Source organism: Mustela putorius, unplaced genomic scaffold (genome assembly GCF_011764305.1).
Source record: "Mustela putorius furo isolate JIRA1106 unplaced genomic scaffold, ASM1176430v1.1 tig00003834_pilon_pilon_pilon, whole genome shotgun sequence".
In the NCBI taxonomy this organism is placed as follows: domain Eukaryota; kingdom Metazoa; phylum Chordata; class Mammalia; order Carnivora; family Mustelidae; genus Mustela; species Mustela putorius.
Genome location: NW_025421987.1, coordinates 11208942 through 11236757, shown reverse-complemented (window position 1 = coordinate 11236757; position 27816 = coordinate 11208942). Strand labels below are relative to the sequence as shown.

The following is a 27816-nucleotide window of genomic DNA, read 5'->3' as shown; positions in this document are numbered from 1 at the left end:
AAACCAGCTGAGAGTTCACCCATATATGTCTAAAGATGAATAGTCATGCCCTTATGGCTCTATCATTATTAAAAGAGTTGAACCACATTCTAACCCCCAGATACATTAAGATTTTTCTTTCTATAACATACCAAGCTAGCATCAATATAATTGTATAAGGCTTGCCCAAAGAAAATAAACTTCCCAAATTTCAACTGCAACCATTTTTTTTTTCAGTAGATTATTTTGGATGGGTTGTGGTGAGAAGTTACTTGTGTGGCTATAATTGATTTCACATTGAGATTTCTGCTCTTTTGTTAAAATAATAAATTATTTGTTTAGAATAAGATCGTAGGTAAGATTTCATTAGCCAAATAAATGAAATTAATTTACAGCCCAAGTTCATTTCCCTCCTGATATATTGAATGGCCAGGTCTTTCTGGGTAGCTTGCACACCAGCCCAGCTACATAGCTCTAAAATCACTTGGTTAGTAATTAGGTGTTTATCAGATTCTTGCTGAAAAGGCATGAGACAGTTATCTCACACAATTATCTTTGAAAATTGAATCCTCTATTTCTGGTCCTGCCGAGGACATTCACAGGAACACTGAGTGGTTGAAAGCTAAATGCCTTTCAAAAACCCTTGCCTTCTAGAATACATTCAAACACAATTGCCAGTCACAGAATTTCTCCCCATCTTTCATGCATAGTCCTTTGTGGGTGAATCTTTTTGTTAGAAGTCTTTGTGCATGTTGACATATTAAAATTACCTTTGACCCGCTCTTCTGCGACTTTGTCTTTCTTACTATAGCTTTACTAATAGCCAGTCTGAAGTGAAATTCTTGCTCCCTTTGTCCCTTCTCCACTGCTATATCTTCATAAACTAACCCAACACAAGTGAAAACAATTGTTCAGATTAACTAGGTGCTATATGCACTTGGGGTAATATTTCTAGAGCTATTTGCTCTTAAGCGATCTGAAAATTTGCAGCTCATGTAAGTATTAATGTATAATCTACTCCCAGCTTAGAAATTAATATCAAGCTTTAATATGAATAGTTGTAAAAAAAAAACACACACAGTTATTTGGGCACTTAAGAAGTCAAACCGAAAGTAATAGATTTTAATTTAAGTGTCACATCCATTTAAAAATGATTCTGTGAGTCATCTCCCAATAGAATTGAACCAATTTTAGGATTCCATACACATTCAAGGCAGCACATTTGAAATTCATTTGTTTAGAAAATAAAAGGAAATAACAGAAAAAGAAGTGAATTTTACTCTGGTTATTATGTTAAGTAAGATGTTGCTCTAAGTGTTTTCTGTCTTTAGCCACCATGATTTCTTGCCTAACGTAATGGCAGTCTTCATAGACAGATGGACTTCGTGAATGTGATAGATTTTGTGTTTGTATTTCTAACTTCTCTCTAAGAACATTAGTTGAGGTGCATATCATTGTATTCATATCACTGTGTTCATTCATCTGTCCATTAACTCCACAAATATTTAGTGCCTGGTAAATGGCAGACTTTGCCGTGGTGCCAGAAGTGTAGACGAGGGCAACAGTGACCTGTGCATCCTCGTGATCATTAGACTTGCAGGCTCCCTGCCCATGATTTACAGAGTTTTATCCTAGAAACCACATTGGCATGATTCTCACTTCTGCTTAAATGTCTGTTTGCACACAGTGCTCTTTACATTCTGGCATTGTTCTATATTTCCAACTTCCTCTCCAATCACAGTCTCATACATACGTACCCCCTGAAATCCCACCCAAATAAAACCATTCATTGTTCTTTAAATACACAGACTCCTTCCTCCATGCCTCTGAACAGTTGGTACTTTTGTACTGAATTCCGTTCCTCTCCAATTTTAAACACTTTTGGCTCGATCGACAACTACCATTCTTCCAAGATCCGTTGAGATGTTTACTTCTGTGGTGAATATTTTCCAATTTGCCAGAAGCCTAATCGCTTCAATCTCATAGAACTGTACTCTCTTAAACTTTGTGATAGAAATGATTAACTTCTCGGGTCTGCTCCCCCCTGCCATACTACAAGCTCTTTCTGGGCAAAGACTGTATGGAATTCATTTTGGAATCTTAGAATGGTGCACAATAGGTTCTCAAAGAAATAGTATTAAATAAATGAACTATAGGTACCAGGACATGGTCATTTTCACATGCATTTTGGTAAACTCTTGCTTTGTTTTGTCTTTAGACAAGGTAATCTAATATTGACATCATATTCTGTTAAATACACTTTAAAAAAAAAAACCTTATTAGAAATTTGTATTTATTGAAGTTGAACAGTAACACAGCTTGGGCTGTTCACCTTTAACTTGTGGAATGGCGGGCTTTAATTGAAGTCTTGGTCTCTAAAGTGAACAAACGAGTCACCAGGCATTTCTTTTCAATTAGATTAAACAGAGAGAAGAGAATGATCATGGCAGCACTTTCTGAAAGGTGAGAATGTTCAGAAGATAGCTAACCTCACTTGCAGTGCACTTGGTTTGTTGTTACTCCCAGGAACTGCCACCAGAACATGCTTGCTAAATCAGCTGTTCAGTTTCTCTTACTGTCTCTCATTCTTGTGCTTTCTCCCTTTCTCTCTTCTCTACCCCTCCGCATTTCTCCCTCTCGGGACAAGTGTCAAGCCAGAGTAGTTTCATATCTAACTTTTCTTTGACCAAACCCATGCCCAGGCAATTTCCTCTAATTCTGTTATCATGCTAAGATAAATCTGACTTATCAGAGACAACACTTACATTTAGAATAGCGAGGCTGTTGATGTTTATTTCCACGTTATGTTACTTGAAAGATGGTATTTTCCAGAAAGAAATGTGTCTGCGACTGGATTCACTTTTAGCTAGGATGACCAAACATCATATGTCCCACTAATTTTCATCAGAATGATGAAATGAAAAATATGATTGAAGGTCAAGTGGGCATAGAATTCATCTGATGCGGAGCTAGTGTGAGCAGAGCATTTTGAAAATTGCTTTTGTTTGAAAATTGCTTTCTTTTTGTCTTTGTGTATATGAGTATACTTTTAAGGAATCATCTTTGTGAATTTGAACATTGATTTTGAAGAGTGCCTGATGTAGACCTTTTAGCTACAAAATAAGAAAAAGAAAAAAAAAATCTTGCGGAATGTTCTTCACATTAAATCGTTACATTCTAGTTACATCCTTACATGCAACATTTCTTTACATTAAATCGTCTTTTAAATTTCCCGATTCTTAATATAATTCCACTAATACACAAACACAATTTTTAAAACAAGTCTGAAAATTAATTTGCCTGAAGCAACCCATAATTAAAGCGAAAAGAAGATAAGAATCTCCATTTTGCTGTCTTTACCTCCGCCTTTATGTTAGTAATACTAATGAACTTCGTGATGTTTAGGGTGAAAAATTGATTTGAACCTTTCTTCAGTTACTGCTGTGCTTTCTTTTCTCCCTCTCCCCCTAAGGATTTGTGCAGTTCAATTTGGCATTGATTCTTTAATGATTATGGTAGCTGTAGTAGAGAGACTGGTGTTTATCTTCATCATGTCCTGTAGATAGCACATTACAGTTTATTTTTATACATAACTGCATTTCGATCACTTAAATAAGATACTCCAGCCAGTGGCTGACAACCATCTTACTGTCTTTATTGATTTTATATTTTAATCTTGAAATGCATATATGAATTCTTGGAATTCACTGTGTTAAAATATCTAATTCAAAAGTCGTGCTAGCGTTGCTTTAAACCAGTGATGAAGGGCCAGCTTCAAATGCTGAAAAGAGACCAAACATTAAGTAGAACTTACAGCAATTGTTAATTTGACGGTCTTCAGGCTGCTCATTGTACTTTATTTGAAAGCGTCAATCAGTATTTTGAATATATCATGTGAAATGTTTTGAGAACTATCAAATGCTTCAGATTCTCATTTTGTAGCCATAAAATAATTGTCCTTTCTTTGTGATGTTTCTTCTAAAATTGTTACTTAATATTCTTAGGACACCTCACTGCTAGGTGATATTATTTCTTTTGATGTTTTTCTTTTCACTTTTTAAAGATTTTATTTATTTATTTGAGAGAAAGAGCAAGCGAGCAGGGGAGAGGGGCAGGGGAGAGAGAGAGCAGACTCCTGGCTAAGCAGGGAGCCCAACGTGGGGTTCATCCCAGGATCCAGAGATTATGACTTGAGTTGAAGGCAGTCACTTAACTTACTGAGACACCCAGGTGTCCCATGTTTTTCTTTTAAATAATCTTCAGTTTCGTCACTGTGTCTTTGAACACCCTAATGAATGAAATGTATAAAACAACCAGAAGTTTAATATTTTGCAAGTTTTGGGCGCCTGGGTGGCTCAGTGGGTTAAGCCGCTGCCTTCAGCTCAGGTCATGATCTCAGGGTCTTGGGATCGAGTCCCGCATCGGGCTCTCTGCTCAGCAGGGAGCCTGCTTCCCTCTCTCTCTCTCTGCCTGCCTCTCTGTCTACTGTGATCTCTCTCTGTCAAATAAATAAAATCTTTAAAAAAATATATTTTGCAAGTTTTTAGGAATATAGCAGATCTATTACATTATGGCAAATTACTTACTGTCTTACTCCATTAGGGCTGCTATAACCAAATGCCTTAGGCTGGGTGGATTATAAACAATAGAAATTTATTTCTTGCAGTTCTGGAGGTTGAAAAGTCCAACATCAAGTTCCTGGCCTATCTGGTGTATGGTGAGGACCAATTCTTGGTTCATAGATAGCAGACTTCCCTTTTCCCCGTGACTGTTGGGGCTCCTTTTTATAAGGGAACTAGTCTCATTCATGAGGATGCCATCCTCATGATCTAATCACCTCCCAAATGTCTCACCTCCTAAAATCATCGTATTGGGGGTGTGATGATTATATTTCAACATACAGATTTTGAGCAGACAGAAACATTGTTCATGGCACTTTTTGGAATTTAGTATAGGTTGAAGAGTAAAACTTCTAAGGGCATGTGTGTCTCCAATTACTTTATCGCTCAATTATTAATTCATGGTAACATATCTGTCCACAGGTCCTAATAGATGGGCTATGTTAAATGAATTGACTAAATAAATTCTAGAATGTTAATTTCTTTGACTCTGACCTCACTTGGTAATATATTTCAGTTCATTTTGGATACAAAATAGTCTCAAATCATCTCGTTCTTTATACACAGCCTGTGGTTTATCACCATGCCCTGAGTTTTCTCACAGTATATTTAAAATGGTATGTTTCCTGGAAATGTAATGAGAATTAATTGGTCTTTGTGAAATGAATGGAGGCATAATTGGATATAGGACTCATGATCCATCCAAATAAAACTGAAGTGTGAATAGTAATATAGCTCTGCCTACATATCCAGGAGCTTCAAGAAACTAGGTGAAAAACCACTGAAAATCTTGCTAATTCCCTTACTTCCTCTATTCCTGATTAACTCTACCCTGTTTTCCAGCTTTGTCTTTTTTTTTTTTTAAAGATTTTATTTATTTATTTGACAGACAGAGATCACAAGTAGGCAGAGAGGCAGGTAGAGAGAGAGGAGGAAGCAGGCTCCCTGCCGAGCAGAGAGCCCGATGTGGGGCTTGATCCCAGGACCCTGAGATCATGACCTGAGCCGAAGGCAGTGGCTTAACCCACTGAGCCACCCAGGTGCCCTCCAGCTTTGTCTTTATCTTGCCTTCACTCCTATTATTTTCTAGTCACATATTTTATTTTCCTATTGATTTCAAACTCATTTTCCTAAGAGTCTTCTATTTGTTTTGTAGTTTCTTTTCTTTCCTCTTTTCTCTTTACAAAATTCATATATATATATATATATATATATATATATATATATGAAAGTTATACATGAAAGTTCATAATGACATTTTAAATCTAAGATCTATTAATAATTTGGGGTTTAGGATAATGTAAATATTTGACTAAATGTGTAGTATCTCGTCCTTCTAAGACGGAAGCGTTCCCTAAGTATATTAGAAGCTGTAGGTATTATAAATTAATTATAAAGCAAGTGTGTGTGTGTGTGTGTGTGTGTGTGTAAAAATGTTTAATCTATTTAGCCCTAAACCCCAAATGTGTGCTTTAAGTGCTCTGCTCTTTGCTTGTTTGTTTGTTTGTTTCAAGTTTTTATTTAAATTCTAATTGGTTAACCTTTGGGGTAATGTTAGTTTCAGCAGCAGAATTTAGTAGAATTTAGTGATTTGTCACTTGCAAAACACCCAGTGCTCATAAGTGCCCTCCTTAATACGTATCACTCATTTAAGTGCCCTACTTGTATATGTAGTCTGCTATTTCCAAATAATATTCTTTATTAGAGATGTGACATTAACTTAACAAAAATTTGGTAGTAATTTGTCCAGTTTAACTTGTCTATATAAAAGCTATAAATCAGCATTTTTAGAAGGTATTCTATACCTTTTATTATTATTTCAAATTTAAAACACTCCCACCTAAACAGATACTGTAATAAATTCTTGATAGAGCTCCCTACAGACCTATATATGTATTGTTATTCTAGAGGACTCTAAAGAAAAAGTAAATTAGCCATTTATAAAATTTACACACATTTCCTGTTAAGCTTTCTATTTAAATAGGTAGATATTTTGAAAACAGCAGCATGCATTTCCTTTTTCTTTTCCTTTTTTTGGCTTCTATGTTATGTGCTTCACCAAATTCCATTGCCTTTGCTTTGCAGTGTCTTAATATTTATACCTTCTTTTTATCCAGCCAAGTAGATGTTTATGGAGGATCTCGTTCATCATACATATGAGAAAAATTAATCATCTTCTACATGGTTCTTTTGTCTTACTTCACGTTCATTTCCAAGTTATGTAATTGTTACCTAGTTTTATATTCCCATGTGTTATCACACTGTTGATAAGGAAAAACCTGGAATTAGCCTCGCATTTAGGACTTTGCAGTTCTTTGATGTTTTGATTTCATGGAAAGAAAAATAGAGTTGGTTTCAGTTCACTTCTATGTGCAAACTAGATACATTCATGCAGACAAGTCTCGTGAAGATTCCGAACTCATATTGTCATATGGAAAATAGCAATTCATGCATTATCTTCCTGATAATAATCAAAAATGATGGGCTAATAAGTCAACTGTGAGGTGCTACCTATAGATTGTATCTTATTTATTTTTATTTTTTACACATATCTTCTGTTTTAGCAACATTTAACCACACATTGGTAGTCTCCCCTTACTCTCTTTTTCTGGTTTCTGCATTTGTGTGACTTCAACACACCCTGTGAAGCCTAGGCTACCGCAGTTCCCTCCTCGTCATCAGCCTCCTCCATGGCCAACTTTATCCTTTGTGTCTTTGTTACAAATACATAATACATTTTCTGCTGCTCTAACATGAAGAATGTGGATTTGTTTCATAGCAATATGAATCTCCATGGCCTGGCACAGGGCTCTCCATTATATTTACTGTGCAAAAATATTTATCATTTGTTTATGTATAGTGGTCTCATCAAAATTAATTTTGGATTTTTAAAAATTCTTTTAATTTTTTTTTAATTTCCAACATTTTCCAAAGACTGTTTTCAGTAGAAACCTTTAATTTTTCATGATTGATTTTCCTCTAGGTGCTCTAGGAGAATAGTCCCATTTGAGTAGACCAAACTTCAGTTTATCTCATTTGTGAAAAGGGAGAGTATCTTCTTACTCTGTGTAGAATGCTGACTGATTCATCTATTATCGGCAGAATTCAAAAGGAATCTGGCCTTTTCTGGTCACTGATCTCCCAAGGGCAGTCAGCTTTTGGGCTCACCTATTACCCACTGGCCACCATTGTTTCTTTCATCTAAGACTAGGACAGAGGAAATCAACAGTTGCTGGTTTTGTTGTGTTATGGAACATTTCCAGCTGTTGTAACTTTTGACTCATCGGGTGATAATCAGTTAAATAGAAGCTGAACATGATGAAAAGGCAGACAGGATGAAACTCCAACAATAACCTTGGTTTTCCAGAGTGCTTTTTGTTTTCAACTGAAAAGGAAAAATAAGAGAGTAGTGTAACTTAAGAGCAAATTTTGGTTATTAACAGGGAAAGCCTTGATAAATATAGTTTCTGTTCTAAATATGAGTGGGGGGGGTGTGCTACCTATGCTGAAATAGGTAGTCTTTCAGTCTCAGAAGAGACTGAAATGTACTCATCGTGATACACTGATATGCTAAGGGAATGTTTGTGATCTTTTCAGTGATCCAAAATGTGTGCCTAAAGAAGTATTTTTTATTTTCTTGAACCATGCCTGTACCCAAATTAATTTCTTATGGAACTTTTCTACTTTGCAAGAAAGTTCATAATAATTGATAGAACAATTTAAAACTCTCTTTAAGGCAATCTTCCTCCAAAAGCAGGCTGGCAAGGCCTTTGTTTTTATTTGAAAATGTACATTAGCAGGCACCTGGGTGGCTCAGTGGGTTAAAGCCTCTGCCTCAAGTCCCACATCAGGCTCTCTGCTCAGCAGGGAGCCTGCTTCCTCCTCTCTCTGTCTGCCTGCCTCTCTACCTACTTGTGATCTCTGTCAAATAAATAAATAAAATCTTTAATTACAAAAAAAAAGAAAATGTACATTAGCAACTCACATACTTGCACAACACGTGCATATAACTTATTAGCTCTTAACACCAAAGCCCCCATGGTGGGGGTATAGCTCAGGGGTAGAGCATTTGACTGCAAAGCCCCCATGGGAAGTCTCAGTATCATTATTGGGGTGGACATTGCACAGCTTATATGTTTGTTAAATTTAAACCTGCACTGTAAAGAGGTTCATTTTATCATATATAAATTTAACTTAATGAAGTTCATTAAATGAAATCAAAACCCCTAGTGTCTTAGAAGTTAAACCTAAAACAGACACTATTCAAATGTGAAGCAACATGTAAATACAAATCAAAGATGTGTTCCATCTTCATCCTGGAGGAACCTTATTCGATACAGTTTGAAATTGGGAGTCATGGGTTATTAATACTAATAGATATTAAACGATGAAACAGACACTCTTCTAGACATTTCATGCATATTATCTCACCTGATGACATGGATATTATTATTATTCACATTTTATGTTTGAGAAAAAGGAGACTAAGAAAACTCAAATTTTTTTTTAAAAGATTTTTTTATTCATCCATTTGACAGAGAGAAATCACAAGTAGGCAGAGAGGCAGGCAGAGAGAGAGAGAGGAGGAAGCAGGCTCCCTGCTGAGCAGAGAGCCCGACGCGGGACTCGATCCCAGGACCCCGAGATCATGACCCAAGCCGAAGGCAGCAGTGGCTTAACCCACTGAGCCACGCAGGTGCCCCTAAAGCTCAAATTTTTTTGCCCAAAGTCAAACAACATCTGAGTGGTAGAGCTGAGATTCATACCCAAGAATTTAGTATTACCATCTATGCTTCTAGAATATTGCATTAGGTTACTTCCATAGATTTATCATTCCCAACAAAATTATATAAATATACATATGTATTTTTAGAAGATTTTTTTATTTATTTGAGAGAGAGAGAAAGCACAAGTAGGAGGGGCAAAGGGAGAGGGAGTGAGAGAATCCCAAGCAGACTCCACACTTAGCACAGAACCCCATTTGGGGCTCCATCCCAGGACCCTGAGATCATGACCTGAGCCGAAATCAAGAGTCAGATGCTCAACCAACTGCACCATTCAGGCTCTCCAGCCAACAGAATTATACCTCAAAGCATTATATTACATTAAATAATTCTTTACTCTCATAGCCTAATATTTCACAACAGAAAGGGATATTATAAATGTTTTTCTCTTTTCTCATGTCATGTTTCTTTAATTCAAAACCATATGAATTTACATTCTTGGTACTTTGATAATAGGCCCTATATATATACATCTATGGAGAAAAGTGTTCATGTGTTCATAGGGGGTTGTGTTTATGGTGGGTGAATTTACTATATTGTAATACTCAGCATCCAAATGCAATTATATCATATTGTTTACTAAAATCAATTGTCTTATTAATATATCAAAATATGTGATTTTAAATAAGTGGTTAGTGTATTCTTAGGGTACTTTCACTTTCTTTAAGGATTTTATTTAACAGAGACCACAAGTAGGCAAAGAGGTAGGCAGAGAGAGAGAGAGTGGGGAAGCAGGCTCCCTGCTGAGCAGAGAGCCTAATGTGGGGCTTGATCCCAGGACCCTGAGATCATGACCTGAGCCGAAGGCAGTGTCTTAACTCACTGAGCCACCCAGGTGTCCCGGATACTTCCATTTTTAGACAAGCCTCTTGAAGATCAGAATTTTAAGCGATTATGATAGGTGTCCAATGCAAATGAGGTAGTTGCCACTTTAGATTTGTGGGTTCTACCTAAAAATCATGCTGTAGGGGCTCCTGGGTGGCTCAGTGGGTTAAACCTCTGCCTTCAGCTCAGGTCATGATCTCAGGGTCCTGGGATCGAGCCCAGCTTTGGGCTCTCTGCTCAGCAGGGAGCCTACTTCCCACCCCCACCTGCCTCTCTGCCTACTTGTGGGCAGATATATATATATATATATATATATATATATATATATATATATTATATATATATATAAAGATATATATAAAGATTTTATTTATTTGACAAAGAGAGACCCAGCAAGAGAGGGAGCATAAGTGGGGGAGTGGGAGAGGAAGAAACAGGCTTCCCACTGAGCAAGGAGCCCAATACGGGGCTCGATCCCAGGGTTCTGGATCATGACCTGAGCCAAAGGCAGAGGCTTAACGACTGAGCAACACAGGTGTCTCTAAGTTATATATAATTACTAATGAAATTGTTAGAGTATAACCAACCACAGTTGAAAATCTCAGTTTCAATAAATATACTTTGAAGTATCATTTAACTAATATAATAATTCTAAATTTTCAAATAATAATCAAATCATAAACAGCCTCTAGGTTCATGCATGCTTTTATTTACATCAAAAGCTGAAGCAAAACGGCTTATGCATGTAAAAGGAATATGAGATCTAGGCTTTATTTTAAAACAGGGACTCTGCTATCTAGTGCACATAATAATCGAATATTGGAGGAGGAAGATGAGAATATCCCTAGGCAAGCAGAATCCAAGATGACAGGGTATCTGTTATATCAAAACCCAGTCAGGCAGAAATTACTACAATGCAGTATATTTATACATTTTCTCTGGAAGAAGTGATCATCTGTATATCACTGAGAAATGTGACTAGAAGCGAAAATACCAAGGGATAATTGAGAAGAAGCCTTTGGACAACTTAAAACCACCGAGTATGGATTGAAGACTGGAACTGTTCATCTCTGTTTGCAATGATCTGAAATCCAATCTACTTTCTACTCCCATATGACACTTACAACAGAGAAGACATTGAAGATAATGTGGGTATGTGATGTCATTTATGTGTAGGATACCAGGGGAAGGAGAGGTACCAAGGCATTAGCTCCAAGACAAGGAAAATGGTTAACACATCTGAACAAATAGGAACCTACAGTAGCCAAAGAGTATTTCTTTGCAGGCAAGGTTCTAGCTTAGTCAGGAGGGGCTTGCAGAATTCTTAAAAAGAAGAAGTAATCTGCAAATATCTTAAGTAAGTTCAGTGATTCCAAGTGTCTGGAAGAAGGATTAGGAGGCTCTGCTAAAGGAAAACTTGGCAATTAACAGGACAGAGATAAGTACGAAAACAAGGACCACTCCGCTCACCTAGACAAGTGGATGACGGCTTTGTGTGGATAAACCTACTGAGTCAAAGTAGATCCGCCTTTTCTCAAGTTGGCATTCTGAGTGTCACAAAATGTGTGACAGAAATTTCTTTTTCTTCAGAGACACAATTACACTTTTTATTGTGCTAGATTTATTTAGGTATTTTTGACTACATGACTACATGTCTTTCTATGTCCTATCTCCTAAATCTAACGTTAAGTCCTGCAAAGTGTTCTTGTGTAATGTCCCCCGACTCCTGACCCCAACACCAGCCGTTGGCTTCATTTCCTTTCCCAGGGTCCTTTGTAAACATTATTATAAGTCTCTGTACTGTGGTTATAGCCTCCACGCTAATTTCCTTCATAATTACTTTATATCCTTCACATTCCAATCAGAGTGATCTTCTTAATAATTTGAATCATATTATTATCTATCATTAAACTCTACAGCGATTCCTCATTACCTGTCTTTATCTTTTCAGTTTTCTATCATATTGTATTATGGCAAACTCTGTCATCAGCCAAATAACTCCCCTTACAGCTCCCTGAATATATCAATGTGTTATTGGAACACACACACACACACACACACACACACATTTCCTTTGAATATTTGGTTATTTTGTTCTCTCACTTTGAATAGCATTTCCTTTTCTATTTATCAATGCCATCTCATATCTCAAGTGCCACGTCTTTAATGTAAGTTTGGTTGGTTCTCCCAAGTAAAACTGATTCAGTCTTCCCCTGGAATTCCTGTAGTTTTGTTCTGCCTTCTGTTAAAGTCATCATCTGCAAGGCACTATTTTATATTTCTTGGGTCCATCATGACTGATAACTGAGTGCTTTGTTCAGAATAGAACATCTATAGACTTTTTTTTCTTATTGTGTTTATAAGTTGATGTAATTAAAGTGGCCTCAAATTGTTTATCTACCTGAAGAGAGAATATTTAGTTTTGTCTTCTGCTATATCTTCAAAGTAGCATTGTGACTAGTTCATCGTAAGCTGTTTGTAAATATTTGCTTAGCAAATGAGTAAGTTTTCTGGACCATAAAGTTTTCTGGTCCTGATGAGAATGTTCCAACTAAATTGGTGAGAAAACAAAAACATGTATCTGGCATTGCCTGAGTGGTAGAGAAAATCAATGAATTATTTGCTAATTTTATCTGATTGAATGTGCATTTTCAAAATTAATAATTACTGTATCTGTTCAAATGTATATCCTAAGATAGAATCAGTGTAAGTTGTATTTAACTACTTACGTATTTTATCATTTTGAAAAATGATATTTCAAATGCACTTGAACTATAATTTTTCACAAAATATTTTTAATACCGTCTTTATCTCAACGTAGCTAACCATTAAAAAGTAATTTGCTCTTTTGTTTTTTTCTCCCAGATAAAACCTATCTGTCACTGGCTGGGTGTAATGCAAGGAAGGGACAAAGATGAAATGGAAACATATTCCTTTTTTGGTCACAATATCACTCCTCAGCTTGTCAAAAGATCACCTGCTCCTGGCCCAGCTTATTCCAGGTAAGTGCCAAGCATCTGTTTCACTCTTTTATTGAATCATGACCTGTATACTTTCTTTGCTTCAAGTTCGTTTTTCATTATGTGTCTTGTGAATTGTTCATTTGCTTTCAAACGTGTAAGTCTGTGTGAATGGTTTCTTAAGTCTGCGTGCTGACATGTTTCAGGGATCAAAATTCTTGAATACAGAGCACGTTATTAATTCCCTAGGAAAAGTGAGAATAGGGACAAAAATATTCACTGTCGCTGAAACATGTAGAGAGTTATTAGATTAACTTAGTGGAATCAGAGTGGTGGAAGAACAATTATAGTAGGGAAGAAATGTGTAACACGAAAAGAAAAGCGATTACAATGCATGTTAGTACCATAGAAAAGGGCCATCAAAAGAAGTGAAGTATTTAAACCTGAAATTCCTTTAGAGGAGTGACATGTTAATTAACAGGCTGCACAATGTCAGAATAAAAATGCAACATGCTGCCATAGCTACTATTGTTTCCAGTGAAGTTAGAAACTGGTTCCCTTGAAGTCATAATTTTGTTAATGGTGCTGGAATAACATTGCTATAAAAAGCTTTACTTAAACTCTTCTGTAGAAAATTGACTAAACCCAGTGCTATGGCATGGGAAAGTAGAAAAATGTATTGATACGCTAATCAAAATATAATGTCAATTGTCTCCTTAGATCAAACTATGGGAATGAATTGTAGTTAATTTAGATAGGTTTATCACCATAATTGAGACAAGTTATTCATAAAAGAATGGTAGATGGTGTTTCATTAAATTAAAACTTGAGGTTTGAGTTTTATTTATTTTACTATTATATTTATTTTAATATTCAGCAACTATATGTAATTTATCATTAGTACCCACACACAAATCAGAATTCTCAAATCTAGGAGTTTGACTTTTTTTTTTCCCTTGCTGTGTTAAAACGGATACTTGGACCTGGCAGATAAACAGGTGAAATGTTGTGAATAAACAAATGGAATTATATGTGTTGAAACATTTCCATAGGGTGAAAGAATACAGAAAATTTAGTCTGTTGTAACAAAGTACAACCGAAATTTTTATTTTTAATTTGTTTCTATATTCCCTTCCCTTGCCAGAACTCTGTTTGAGTAATGATTAAAATTAGTGAATGGACCAATATCAAACACTAACAATACAAAAAATTGCATTTTTAAAGTATATGGAAAATGCAAATTAAGTACAAAATAATCCACCATTTTTCAAATTGTCAGGGTAAGGAGGGTATTAGTATGAAAATGTTTTGAAAACCATGATTATAGATACATACAGATTTAGATTATAGCTTAGGTATAATTATCCTTAAACTGGCCAGCCCATAACTATTAAAGGTCAACAAATTTAATCCATGATCTAGTTATCAAGCAGGTAATGAAATTTCAAAATGATTACATGTGGTTTGAATCATCTTTACCTAGACATCTGGAAGAAGGAAAGCATGCATTAATGTGTCTGGTGGGAGGGACTAAGGTTTATGTATGAAATCTAAAGTTACCTTTTCATTTAAGAAGACATACCATTTCAAAGAAGACCAACTTGAACATTTAGGTCTAAAATTTCTCAAAATTGTAGTTACACTTCTAGAGCAAGCATTTTTATAACTAGAGAGAACTTAAATGAATTTATTGCTTCATATAATACGGAGATTGGCTTTAGAGGTGATCGCTAAGTTATCAGTTAGCTAACAATGTGTCCTACAGATAGTAACTCAGGGCCCATTTTGAGGCAACACCTTAAAAAGAAATACGAGTACCAAAAAGGGGATGCATAAAGTTATATGTCTGTCTTGTTTAGGACCACAGAGTTCAAGAATTACTTCAAAGTAATTTACCTGCTAAAAGAAACATACTGTTAGCATTTCAAAAGGAACATCTGTGGACTGGAAGTCATTTCCCTAACTGCCGCCCCCCAGGAGCGTTGGTTTCAGGCTAAGGAGATGACAAAACTACTAAAGGAGTCCTCAGCCTCAGATTCTCCTCTCCTTGGTATTAATCCTAGCATGAACTGAGGCCCTGATTCCTTTTGTTGTTGCGGTTCTAGCTTTCTTAAGTTCTATAGAGATCTGGACCTGGAGTGAGTTTAGGGGAGAACAAAGATGGGAAGATCAATATCAATGTCTTTTTTTTTTTTAATTTTTTATTTAATTAGTTTTTCAGTGTCTTTTTAAAAAACTGTTTCTCATTCACCTGATTTACTCCTACTCTTCACCTTGCAAAAAGAATATTCTCCTTCATCAGAAATTTATTGCAGAAGGCAGATAAATGGGAAAATGTCTCAAGTTTCCGAAAACTAAGAAGTATAGGGTCTCTAGAACGAGTTGTCATTAGCAGAGGTGTAAATAGGCACAAAAGGCCTCAGGGCACAAAATTTTTTAAAAAATGTGAAATAACTATCATAATGCAGATTATTTTATTACCACAATAATCCAGTGGTTTTCAATAAAGCTGTGGCTTGGTTACTTGGTGTCATTAAATATTAAAATATTATTTGAATATAACCTTTGGCTTAATGGATTACTGACTCACTTTTTAAAAAATTTCTCTTACGTCTTTCTATATAATGCAGCCTTAAAACAGCTTGTGTTTTATCATATTTACATTTTGTTTATTTACAATATTTTATGGGAAGTGGTTGGTGTGTCAGGAAGGTGCCTAGAAATTACACATTTTAAATCAAGAAATGCTCTTGTTTAAAACCATGAATCAGTTTTAAGAGAAAGGCGTAATTAAGAGGCAGATACTGGGAATGACTAGGCCCCTCCCACAATTCAGACTCCTAGCCCTTCCTGGCCTACAGAGCCTTTGAAAACCGGCCTCTGAATGAAAACCCCTGCTAGAGGTTTGTCCTGTCACTTTACCTCACCTCTTATTTACATAGAAAGTACTCTTAAGCCCACTGTGGTTATCTCCTGAGGCATGCCTTATCTGGCTTATGCCACATCTTCATTTAATCTCTCCTACAAAGGAATCTGACAGATGCCCATCTTCACTTCATAAATCTCCACCTCTGATTGCAACAGATGTCAGGAAGACAATGAAAGACAAATGTTAAATGATACGTTGTAGAAGTATACATTTCACATATACTGGATTGAACTGAAGAGCGTCTATGGTGGGAAAACACACACACACACACACACACACACAAAACACCACAAGGTTGAATTCTAGGTGTATATGGTGAGATTTTAAATGGAGATACAAGGGGAAGGGGGAGCCCACAAGGTTGCATTTCTATCTGAATAAATCCGACAGCCCACTTTAGAGTTAAAATGTGATTTATTTTTCCCTCTGTCTTCTCTGCATGTGCAGCAGCATTTTCCTTCGTTAAAGACGCAGGTGCTGACAGGGTGATTTCCTTGGCCCTGCCTCATGTCAACAAGGCTTGAGTGTGAAATTGTCTGAAATGATTTAGTGCTGACCCTCCCCACCTCTCCATCCACCGCCACTTCAGTATCTTGCTGTTTTACACAGAGGACGGTAATTGCAAGGAGCTAAGTGTTACCTGGGTTTGAATCATTTATAGATAAATTATAAATTCTCAAGAAAGAATTCATGTAAAATTCTAGGATGCGTGCATCTATAATTCCCATATATATATCGATTTGCGTGTGTTTTGTTTTCTTTTTCACATGCCCAACGGCTTGTTGAGTAGATTTGAGGGATCCTTTCAGAGTTTAAAAATCTCCTTTGTAATGTAAAACAATAAAATAGAAAGTCTACTTCTGAAACTGAAATGTGATAGAATCTTCAGACATTTCTTGTGAAGCGCATTATTTAACTAATGCTGTATATATACAGCCTACAAAGTTTTTTTATCTGTAGGGATGATTTTTCCAATGGTTGTGATTAGTTCCTATGGCACAGTAGCCATGGGCAGTGACAAGGAAACTGCGTATTATTTGCAGTCTATAGAGATCGCTTGTTCCTAGGCTGTTTGATTTTTTTTTTAACTGCATTGACTATTCAGAAATCAGTTTTACAAACTTAAAAAGTTAATTCTCTTCTATTAGAATATAACGTTTAAACTTAAAAGTCCTTCAACAGGTTACTTGGCTCTTTATGCACTGAAAGAGGTATTACTATAAACAAAAGTAAAAATATATAAATAAATAAATAAATAAATAAACAAAAGTGATATGATTTTATGTGCTACTTGATGAATTTGTAGGACTCTAGAATTGCTGCTTAATGTATTTCCCATAGATTATTTTTTTCAGAAACGCTTTAGATGTTCATTAAAAGTAAAGTTTTCTAGGGCTCATGGCAGAAATGGCTGAAACAGAGAGAAACTGGATTTGAAACCCCAAAACCTGAAGTTTTTTAAACACCCCAAATCACTCTAATACACAGATAATTTGAGAAACACTGCTTTGGACAAAATTTAAGTCGATAAATAGTTGGATACATTAAGAAATGTTTACTGTCTGAGGAAGGAGTCCCAGGAAAGATGAATAACAGTGTTCATCTTTCACAGTGTTCGAAGATGATTCTTTTAGATATTTTGGGGACGTAGATTTGAGGCCATTGCTGATTTATTTTGCTTTGTTTTTATGTATGTTTCTTGCTATTTTTGTCTCATAGTAATATTTAGAGATTCAGAAATATTCACACTGAAGGAAAGATATTAACCAATGGGTCAATGAAAATTAACATATATATTTTAAAAATTGCTTTATAAAATACTTAGTTTTGCTTAATTAGTACAATTTCTCCTAAATTTTGACTGTGCCTTAACGAAATGTTTTTTCAGACATTAATTGTCTGGGAATTTATATCCAAATTAGAGTAATATTGCAATTATGCAAATTTTCTCTAAAAAGAGATTAAGAGCCCAGTGTTGCCTTATAACTAATGGGAGCCCTAGATACTTCTGCCTTCATGGGTTCCTTCCACCATAAAGAATATTAAACACATTTTAATGTTTGTGTTGCCATTAACATGAGTATAATCTTTGACTGTAAAAGTAAATTTTCTTTTCCTGATTTTAAAATAAGTTAAAATATTTTCATGGGCCCCTAGCTGTATTGTTGGCCCACACTATGCCACTGTGGCTAGTGAGCAAGTCAGTTCTTTTAAGAACCATGAAAAGACAGAATATGAATTCATGACTTATACTTAAATGTGATAGCTAGAAAAAATATTTACTACAAATGAAATACAGTGAAACTTTGTATCACAGGTTTCTGTAAGTTTTATAGGAAGCTAGAAAGCCAGAAAATAAAAGAAACATTCTCTGGATGTTAACTTTCTGTAATTTAATTTTAACCAAAATAATAAAAAATCTACCCATACCAAGAAAAAGAAATAGAGGAAGGTCAGGGAAGACTACTCGGGAAACATTAAAAACATGAAAATGCCGTAGTGGAGAAAAGATGACTTTTGGTTTGGATGGATCTGTGTTTGAATAATACCTCTACTACATATTTTAGTTTTGTTACCTTGTCAGTAAGTTAATCTCTCCTTATGTCCATTCATACTTCAGAGAGAAAGCTAGAATTGGTTTGTGTTGTGTCTGAATTAAAGATAAAATATAAAAAAAAAAATCAGGACCCTGAATGGATTCTATATACGGAAGTTGTTCTTAATAACCTTAATAATAACATTATTATTATCTATAGTGTGTGTTACTAGCCTAATCTGCACTCTCTGGTTGTAGCACCACAATAATGAATTACCAATGCCATTGAAGGAAACAGACATGTAATTGAGGATGAGATCAAATGACAAAGTCTTTGCCATATCCCCTTCAGAGCCTAGAGAGACAATTTGAGGACCTCATAGAACATTTCACAGAACAGGCAAACAGAATAAGAATCTATTGGAAAGTGAACACTTATTAAGCACCTACTGTGAGCTATGTACTTCAGTTTTGTAAGTTCTACCTGGTTGGAGAGAGGTGAGTGGGAAAGAAAATCCCAGACTCATGCCAGGAGACAGAGCTATGAAGATTATAAGAACTGTGATGTGGTTTGGTTGGAAGGAAAAGTACATTATTACTGGATGTTTGGAGATGAATCTAAAGGGATTTGAACTCAAATCTAGAGGAATCCTTTATATGAGGCTAAGAAGCTTTAAATATAAAAATGTAAATATAAAAAAATTGTCTTCTGTAGTAGGCAAAAATAATGAAAATCAATTATTCATCTACGTTGTTAGTTACAATGAATGATCATTATGATAAAATACAGGAAAACACTCTTGGAAGTTTTCAAAAGTATTATCAATACCTAAAAGTGTAAGTAGTACAGAGAAATTATTCACTAAATGTTTATTGATAAATGAATAAGGTAATGAGAGGAAGAGATGACAGAAAAAAATGTCAGAATCTCAGTATAGATCAGGCAACAGAGAAGGAAAAGAGATTTGCAAAATATATGGATATATGATATAGATATGATATATATCTGATATGATATATATGATATGATATAGAGTCAGAGGGACCAGAGGAAGTGAAAGGAAGGAAGGAGATGAGTCAAGAATGACCCTAAGATTCAGTGCTGCAGGAAGGGAGACTGGGGGCATCATTAATGAAATTAGGTGGACATAGACTGCTATATTATGATTTGATTTAATGCATATTTATTGTTAGATGATTTATAATATATAATTATTTTAAAAGATCAAGTAAAAAATGTATGAGCATAATAGTACACTTGTATCAGGTCTTCGACCTGCTAATTGCTTTATGATTTTTGTTGGACTTCAGCCCGAAATGGTCATCTGTAATGCTATTTAGAGTCACCCATCATGTATGTATGTGTGCATGTATATATACACATATATATGAATGTCTATATGTACACATACATATTTATGAATATATACACATGCATATATTTGAATGAATGCATATATTATTTGCTATTGTCTCTTATATCTATATTAAAACTGTTTGAATTTTTCTGGACAATTAATGAAGTTAAAGTTAGCACTCATAAAATAAATAATATAACCAAACTGTGGCGTAAATGGCTGTTAAAATATGTGGTATATATGATTTATTCTCTCAGTATAATTGTTTTTCAGGATTTTCCTTCATATTCCTTTACTGACAAAAACATTTTTTAAATTCTTTGATTATTAAATCCGTTGACATTGTGATGTGACTTTTTTTTTTTTTAAGTTTTTGTGTGTTTGTGGGTCTTAAATAAAATTGGAAATTCCATAGCATTCCATGTCAGGACTTGAAAGAGAACAAATATTCAAAAAAATAGAGCACGTTCCTTATTTTCTAGAGGCGATCCCTCAGTTGAAGATGTGACCTTCATAACTAGAGAAATTGCCAGCTGTCCTCAATCCCATGGCTCTTTATTAGCCTTGGTCTACTAGGGTGAGGCTTTATCTAATTGTTTAAGTAGATGGAAGCAAACTGACAGACACAGTCAGTGACAAGACACTCAATGAAGAAACCCGGATTTGTAATCTAGCTGTAGAGCCCATGACTCCTCTGCTTTGATGATACGGTCTTTGCGATGAACCTGGCTTACAAAACCCCATGTGCCACACGAGCCACCTAATTAAGCCATCAGAATTCAGTGCAGCAAGCAGAGTGCCTCATATGGGCCGGTGAAAGTAATTTTTGCTCCTCTATCGCTTGGTTAATAGAAAGAGGCACTATTCTAGATTATGACTGATAGAGGCTCTATGGTACAGCTGTTGTAATTGTGCCTGAGGGTAGAGAAAGGCTTTTGTAAAAAATTCTGTTTGCCTGAGAGGCTGTCATTACTTCATTCAACTCTTCACTCGAGTTAGTCAGCGTTCATTTATTCTTTTTCTTCACTTGCGGATCTCTTCTGTCCACACGCCTGTGCCCTTTGTTGTATAAACGGTCCCAGCCTCTCCCACGTTTTCACATGGGAGAATGGCTGTGAAAATTAGTTCTTTTGTTTAAATAATTGATAACTAAAATGGATACTTTGGACTATTAAAATAGAAAGAATATATAAATATTTCCACATGAAAGGCTGAATACACGTGAGAGCCTTGAAAGTACAAAAACTGAACTTTTCCCCCAAAAAAGAATCCACTGTGCCAATTTTGGAAGAAGATATGACATTATATGTATATACATAAATGTTTCATAATATGCATATTTATGTGTGCATGCATATACATGTATATAACACTTGTATGTAAATACATAAATTTAAATACATATTTAAATATAGGTGTGTATATAGGAGAGTATGCATATTTATTCTAAATTATTCATATAGGTCTGGTGAATACATACAGGCTGACATAGAGGTTAATGTTTGAATCCTCATAAAAGATAAGAATTATAATATTTTCCCATCCATATCAATACTGATTCTCTAACTTATTAGATAGTACTTGGGTAATGTAGATATACAGATGACTGAATTTCTTATATATGAAAATAGTTCTATTGAAACACATAATTTCTTATTTTTCTATTGACATGGTCTTTCACTTTTATTTGGATGTTTACTCTGTGGAGTCCCACAGCATGACTTGGAATTGAATTAGAGGCATGTGCATGGCATAACTCTGACTAAGTAAGCTGAGAGTGGGTACCCAGAATCCAGTGCTGCCAGTCTTGTCCATGACATGTCATCGCTTACTGGATTGTAGATTTTCCTTGTAACCTGTGACTCTAATAAATTCTTATCTTTTTTCCATTGCGCATATATTTTTTCTTTTCTTGGGTTTTTATTTTCTAATATGATGAGAAAATTGCGTCTTTTAAATAGTTGCAGAATAAGAAGCGTTTTATAGCTGATTTCACATTCTTTGAAGATACTGAATGTCACCAACTGTAAGGCGACCGTGATTGTAAGATGTGCCATTATGTGTGGCTAGGAAAAAAATATAACTACCGCTTAAGCCTTGAGCAATGTCTTAAGAATAGTTTTGTCTGATGCATTAATCAGACCAGCCTCTTAATCTTAATGCTTTGAAGTTTTTTTCATCTCTCCTAAAGGAACAGACAGTTTCTTTTGCATCTAATTAGGTGGGTAAAAGCAATCTTTTCGAAATTTCTCAGAAAGTACACCTATTCTATCTAGACCTGTGCTATCTTCTTTTCTTCGGTAGCTTAATTTTTCTCTCACAAAAAATACAGATCTGTGACCATTCCTCCAACAATAAACATTTCCATCAGGGATGTCAAATCTAATTCTGAAATTTTGCTTCTAAGCTTCAAATAACAATTATATTTACTGACAGTGCTCAATTATAGTGGACTTGTGGAAGACATTTTAAATGATAATTAAACTCAACTTGTGTATCCCCCATAATGCACATAACTCAATCGAAATGTCAGCGGTGTGAACAGTTATGACCAAGTAATCACATCACAGGCAATGACAATCACATCAGAACTGCTGTCTGGCTCGTAATGATTGTGAGGTGCCATCAACTGTAAAAATTCAGAGTCAGAATATTGGGGGAAAGTATCTTTGAATCAATGAAATATGATAGATGGAGGGAAATTGAGGCTAACACATTCCTCATGGTCCTCAAAGCTGTTTTAGGTAAAGGCATAACTATTCACTGGTACGAACTTGTCTTAATAGATTCTTTAATATTTTAAAGCCACACACTTGGTGAATGTAAGGAAATATAGTAAGAATACAAACACAATTAAAATATCTCCATTTAAAGGCTAACTTTTTTTTCTTCTTGGTAGAAGTATCTTTCTCAGTTGTAGAAATCTTGTATCAGGAAACTTGGGATCTTTCTATCATTAAGATAGCTGAAATTCCTAACCAGTATGCACAATGCCGAAATTAATAATGCATTTTGAAAATTTCACTTTTGTATTGTTCTTTTTTTTTTTTACACAGAAATTCCTAGCTAGACAAAAGCAGTTTCACTAGATACTGTGCTCTTTTTCTGTGTTTGCTAGATTCTAGATAATTCCAATGCAATAATAAGAACTGACTTTATAATACTTTGCTTTCAAAAGTACATTAAAAGTTAATTATGTACAGAAAGGAGTAGTTGCTAAGTATTTACCAATTGAATGGTGGATATAATAAAAATTGGTTAGTCCTGATTAGAAGGTAATAGTACTGGGGCACCCAGGTGGCTCAGTGTGTTAAGCCACTGCCTTCGGCTCTGGTCATGATCTCAGAGTCCTGGGATCCAGCCCCGCATTGGGCTCTCTGCTCAGCGGGGAGCCTGCTTCCTCCTCTCTCTCTGCCTGCCTCTCTACCTACTTGTGATCTCTCTCTGTCAAATAAATAAACAAAATCTTTAAAAAAAAAAAAAAGAAAGTAATAGTACTTCTTAACCAACCTATAACTAATGTTATTATTATGTTCACTGAATCAATTTGTCAGTGAAGCGAAACTTACTTCATTGGATCTTATTTTTGGCATCATTCTTTCAAAACTATAGTTTTATAAGATTTTTTCAACCAAGAACTTTTATGGTAGAATTAAGTTTCACGCTTTTAAAAAAAACTGCCTAACTTTTTATATACCACTTAGCTTTCCTACCAGCAACAAATGAGAGTTCCTATTGCTCTCCATTCTTGCTAGCTTTTGGTGCTGTCAGTGTTTTGCATTTTAGCCATCTAATAGATGTATATTGATATCTCCTTGTTGTTTTAATTTGCAATTCCCTAGAAACATATGACATTGAGCACATTTTCATATGCTTATTTGATATTTGTATCTCTTCTCCAGAGATGTGTCTATGCAGATTTTTCACTTAGTTTTTAATTGGGTTGTTTGTTTCATTTTCATTGAGCGTTAAGACTTCCTTGTATATGTTGAATATAAATCCTTTCAGTCCTTTTGTTTTTCAAATATTTTCTCCTGGTCTGTGGTCTTCTTTTCCAGAAGTGTCTTTTAGAGAGCAGACATTTTTAATAAAATCCACATTATCCAATCTTTTTTGTTTAGGGATCATGTTTATTTTTCCTGATACAACATAATTTTATTATCCTTAGAAACACCGTTTATACATGTGCCCATGCATAGTGATTTCCATATATCACACACTGGTGAATAGATTCTTTCTATAAACTAACACTGCAGTAATTCACATACACATTTAACATTTCTTTTTTCTCTTTAAAGATGTTATTTACTTATTGGACAGACAGAGATCACAAGTAGGCAGAGAAGCAAGCAGAGAGAGAGGAAGAAACAGGCTCCCTGCCGAGCAGAAAGCCCAATGCCGGGCTCAATCCCAGACCCTGGGATCATGACCTGAGCCAAAGGCAGAGGCTTTAAACCACTGAGCCACCCAGGCACCCCTTGCATTTAACATTATTAAAAACATCTTTTATACATATGCCTTTTCCAGGTTATTGAATACACCAATTGTGTTGAACCCCATTATCCACTGCAATAACACTTTGTTTTCATATAGACAGCCTCTATTCCTAGAAACATCTTTTATTTGTGTGCCTTTGAAGATGTGGGGAACCCAGTCATTCCTGGAATGACACTTTAATTATTCACATATAAAATCACCATTCTTAAAAATACCTTTTGTACATATAATTTGTTAAAGTATACTCAACACTGTTGTATGAACATATTCTCAACTGAAATATCAATTTACTTTTTTTATACAAAAAATTTATACAAAAAACTAGCATTTACAAACATCTTTTATTTGTGTGATTACTTAGTGTGTTGGATGGAACAATGTATGGTAAATAGAACCTTTCACTAAAGTGTTGGCTTATATTTCTTTTTTTTTTTTTTAAAGATTTTATTTATTTATTTGACAGAGAGAAATCACAAGTAGATGGAGAGGCAGGCAGAGAGAGAGAGAGAGGGAAGCAGGCTCTCTGCTCAGCAGAGAGCCCGATGCGGGACTCGATCCCAGGACTCTGAGATCGTGACCTGAGCCGAAGGCAGCGGCTTAACCCACTGAGCCACCCAGACGCCCCTTGGCTTATATTTCTGATGGTGTATCTAAAAGCTCATTACCAAAACCAAGGTCACTAAGCCTTTCTTCTAAGAACTTTTAAATATATGACATCATCCTCATTTACATAAGATACTTTAAATATGTAGAATAATAGTCCCCTTCTAAGTCTTCAGTGTAAAGAGATGCTATTGGAAAGAATATATTCTGTGGCATATTAACTATAGCTGAAAACAGGACAAATAAAATTAAAATTGAAGAGGAAGACCAGAGACAATTTCTGCAAAAAGAAACACCAGTTGTTTAAGAAACCAAGAGTGTAGTGGGGATAAGAGGACCAGTTCAGGGGTGTTATTTGGATGGAAGACAGGCATGTGGGTCAGGTGTCTCCTATGCTGTACGTACACACAGAAGAACGCCACACAGTCGGGGGAGGACTGGAAGTTGATTTTTAATGATTGCAATGTAGGTGGTTTATTCAAGTTTGAACCCTAAGATTTAGAGTTAATCTTTCTCTCTGTCTCTCTGTGTCATGCTATCTCTTCAAAGATGAGCTATTTTTGATATTTCATTTTTACGAATGGAGCTTTTATTAAATATGTATAGGAGGGGCGCCTGGGTGGCTCAGTGGGTTAAAGCCTCTGCCTTCGGCTCAGGTCGTGATCCCAAGGTCCTGGGATCAAGTCCTGCATCGGGTTCTCTTCTCAGCAGAGAGCCTGCTTCCCTTCCTCTCTCTCTGCCTGCCTCTGCCTACTTGTGATCTCTGTCTGTCAAAAAAAAAAAAAAAAAAAAAATATATATATATATATATATATATATATATATATATATATATATATGAATCAGCCATTTTTACCAGAATGCTTTATTTATAGTAAACAGGCTGGGATATATAAATCAAATTCATGTCAGAATTACTTGGATTCTGTATGGAATGTGTGGACATGGGGAAACGTGCAATTAGATCTTTTGGTTTGTTTGCTTTGCTAGGTTGTTTAAAGAAGATGATACCTTGTGGTTGTGAACATTACAGAAAGACTGTAAATATCTAGTACAATGCCTCATTTATGGAAGCCACCCAGTAAACAGCAGCTACTATTATTTAAAAAATAGATAAGAGAAATAGGTATGTCTTCGTGGCTCAGTGGATTAAGCTTGTGACTTTAGCTCAGGTCATGATCTCATGATTTTGGGATCCCGGGATCCAGCTCTGTGTTGGGCTCCAGGCTCAGCAGGAGTCTGCTTCGCCCCTCTGCCTACTGCTCCCTCTACTCATGCTCTCTTTCTCTCTCTCAAATAAATAAATAAATAAAATCTTTTTTTTTTTTTTTAAGTATTGCTATCAAGTTTTTAGAACTATGAAGGGAACAGGAAGTATGTAGATGAGTGGAAGATTATGAAGCAGTTTTGAGCCCTGACGGTGATGTCAGTGGCTGAAGAAACTAAGAGTATTTGGAAAGGAGACTTGTTCCTGATTAATGGAGGAGTGAGAAAACAACATGACATAAAAGTGGTGGGTTTTACTGTGGAGTTTTGGATGTGAGAATAATTAGTTACTTTTCTTCAGAATAGTAGATTTTATGCAGTGCCCTGAACTCTTCCCCCTTCATAAGTGCCAGCCAATTGTTTAATGTGTAAAGTCATAGTATTTGGTGGAGAGAAAATATTGAGCCATGTAGAAAAGTTCTAATTTGCTATGAAAAATAGATGTGACCTAACTTGACTATATCCTCACTCAAAGAAAAGAAGGCAAATCTAACAGAATATATTACAATCTGCCTTTTAAATATATAAGAATGTTTAGTCACAACTGTTAGGCAGTTCTACTTAATGACATAATGCCTCAGGGCAAACAAGGGAAACATGAGCATCGTGAATGCTTTGAGTAGACACTGTGACATGTTTTGAGCCTACCATGGTTGATTTCATTACAATTATTATTAGATTGTTTAGTATGATAAATATTTTAAAGCTTTCAATTATGTCATCCAAAATTTAAGTTTGTGAAAGCAAACAGAAGGACGTCTACAAGTTGACGCTTATTTTCTGAGGTATCTTGGTGATAGAAGGGCTTTCATATTTTTGTTTTGTCTTTTTGTTTGTTTTAGTGAAGTACTTTGCAACAATTAAGCTATAGGCATATGCTATTTATTTCTTCTTTATTTCTTCATTTAAAAAAAAAACAGAAAGAGGGGCGCCTGAGTGGCTCAGTGGGTTAAGCCACTGCCTTTGGCTCAGGTCATGATCTCAGGGTCCTGGGATTGAGCCCCGCATCGGGCTCTCTGCTCAGCAGGGAGCCTGCTTCCCTTTCTCTCTCTGCCTGCCTCTCCGTCTACTTGTGATCTCTATCAAATAAATAAATAAAATCTTAAAAAAATAATAAAACAGAAAGACAAATTATCTGCTGATCACAGAAAATGTTTGAAAATCACTAGTCTAAAGAAACTGTAGAAGCATACAACAAGACATTGAAATATTGACTAGAATTGGCCAGGGAAAGATTTAGTCATTTGCTGTCTAGTAGGAAGTAAGTTTTCAGTTTTACCTTCTATGTTTATCTGTGTGTACCTGTTTATGTTTGTGTTGAATCTATTGTGACTTTTGGAGTTCAATTACGGAAATAAAACTTGACTCACTGTTGGGATATATCATAATAGACTTTTATTTCAACAGTTGGATAATTATAATTTTTCAAAAGTGGCATGTTTTTCAGTTAAATTTATTAT

General features: G+C 35.4%; 1 protein-coding gene across 4 annotated transcripts in view; it reads left to right on the top strand.

Moving 5' to 3' along the window:
- ROBO1 (roundabout guidance receptor 1) overlaps nt 1-27816 on the top strand; it is a 1168989-nt gene that overhangs the window by 156113 nt on the left and 985060 nt on the right. For all 4 annotated transcript variants that reach the window (XM_004770828.3, XM_004770829.3, XM_004770834.3 and 1 more), the window contains exon 2: nt 13073-13209. In XM_004770828.3, the coding sequence (XP_004770885.1) occupies nt 13122-13209 (88 nt within the window). In that variant the 5' untranslated portion in view covers nt 13073-13121. The remainder of the gene's footprint in view (nt 1-13072; nt 13210-27816) is intronic.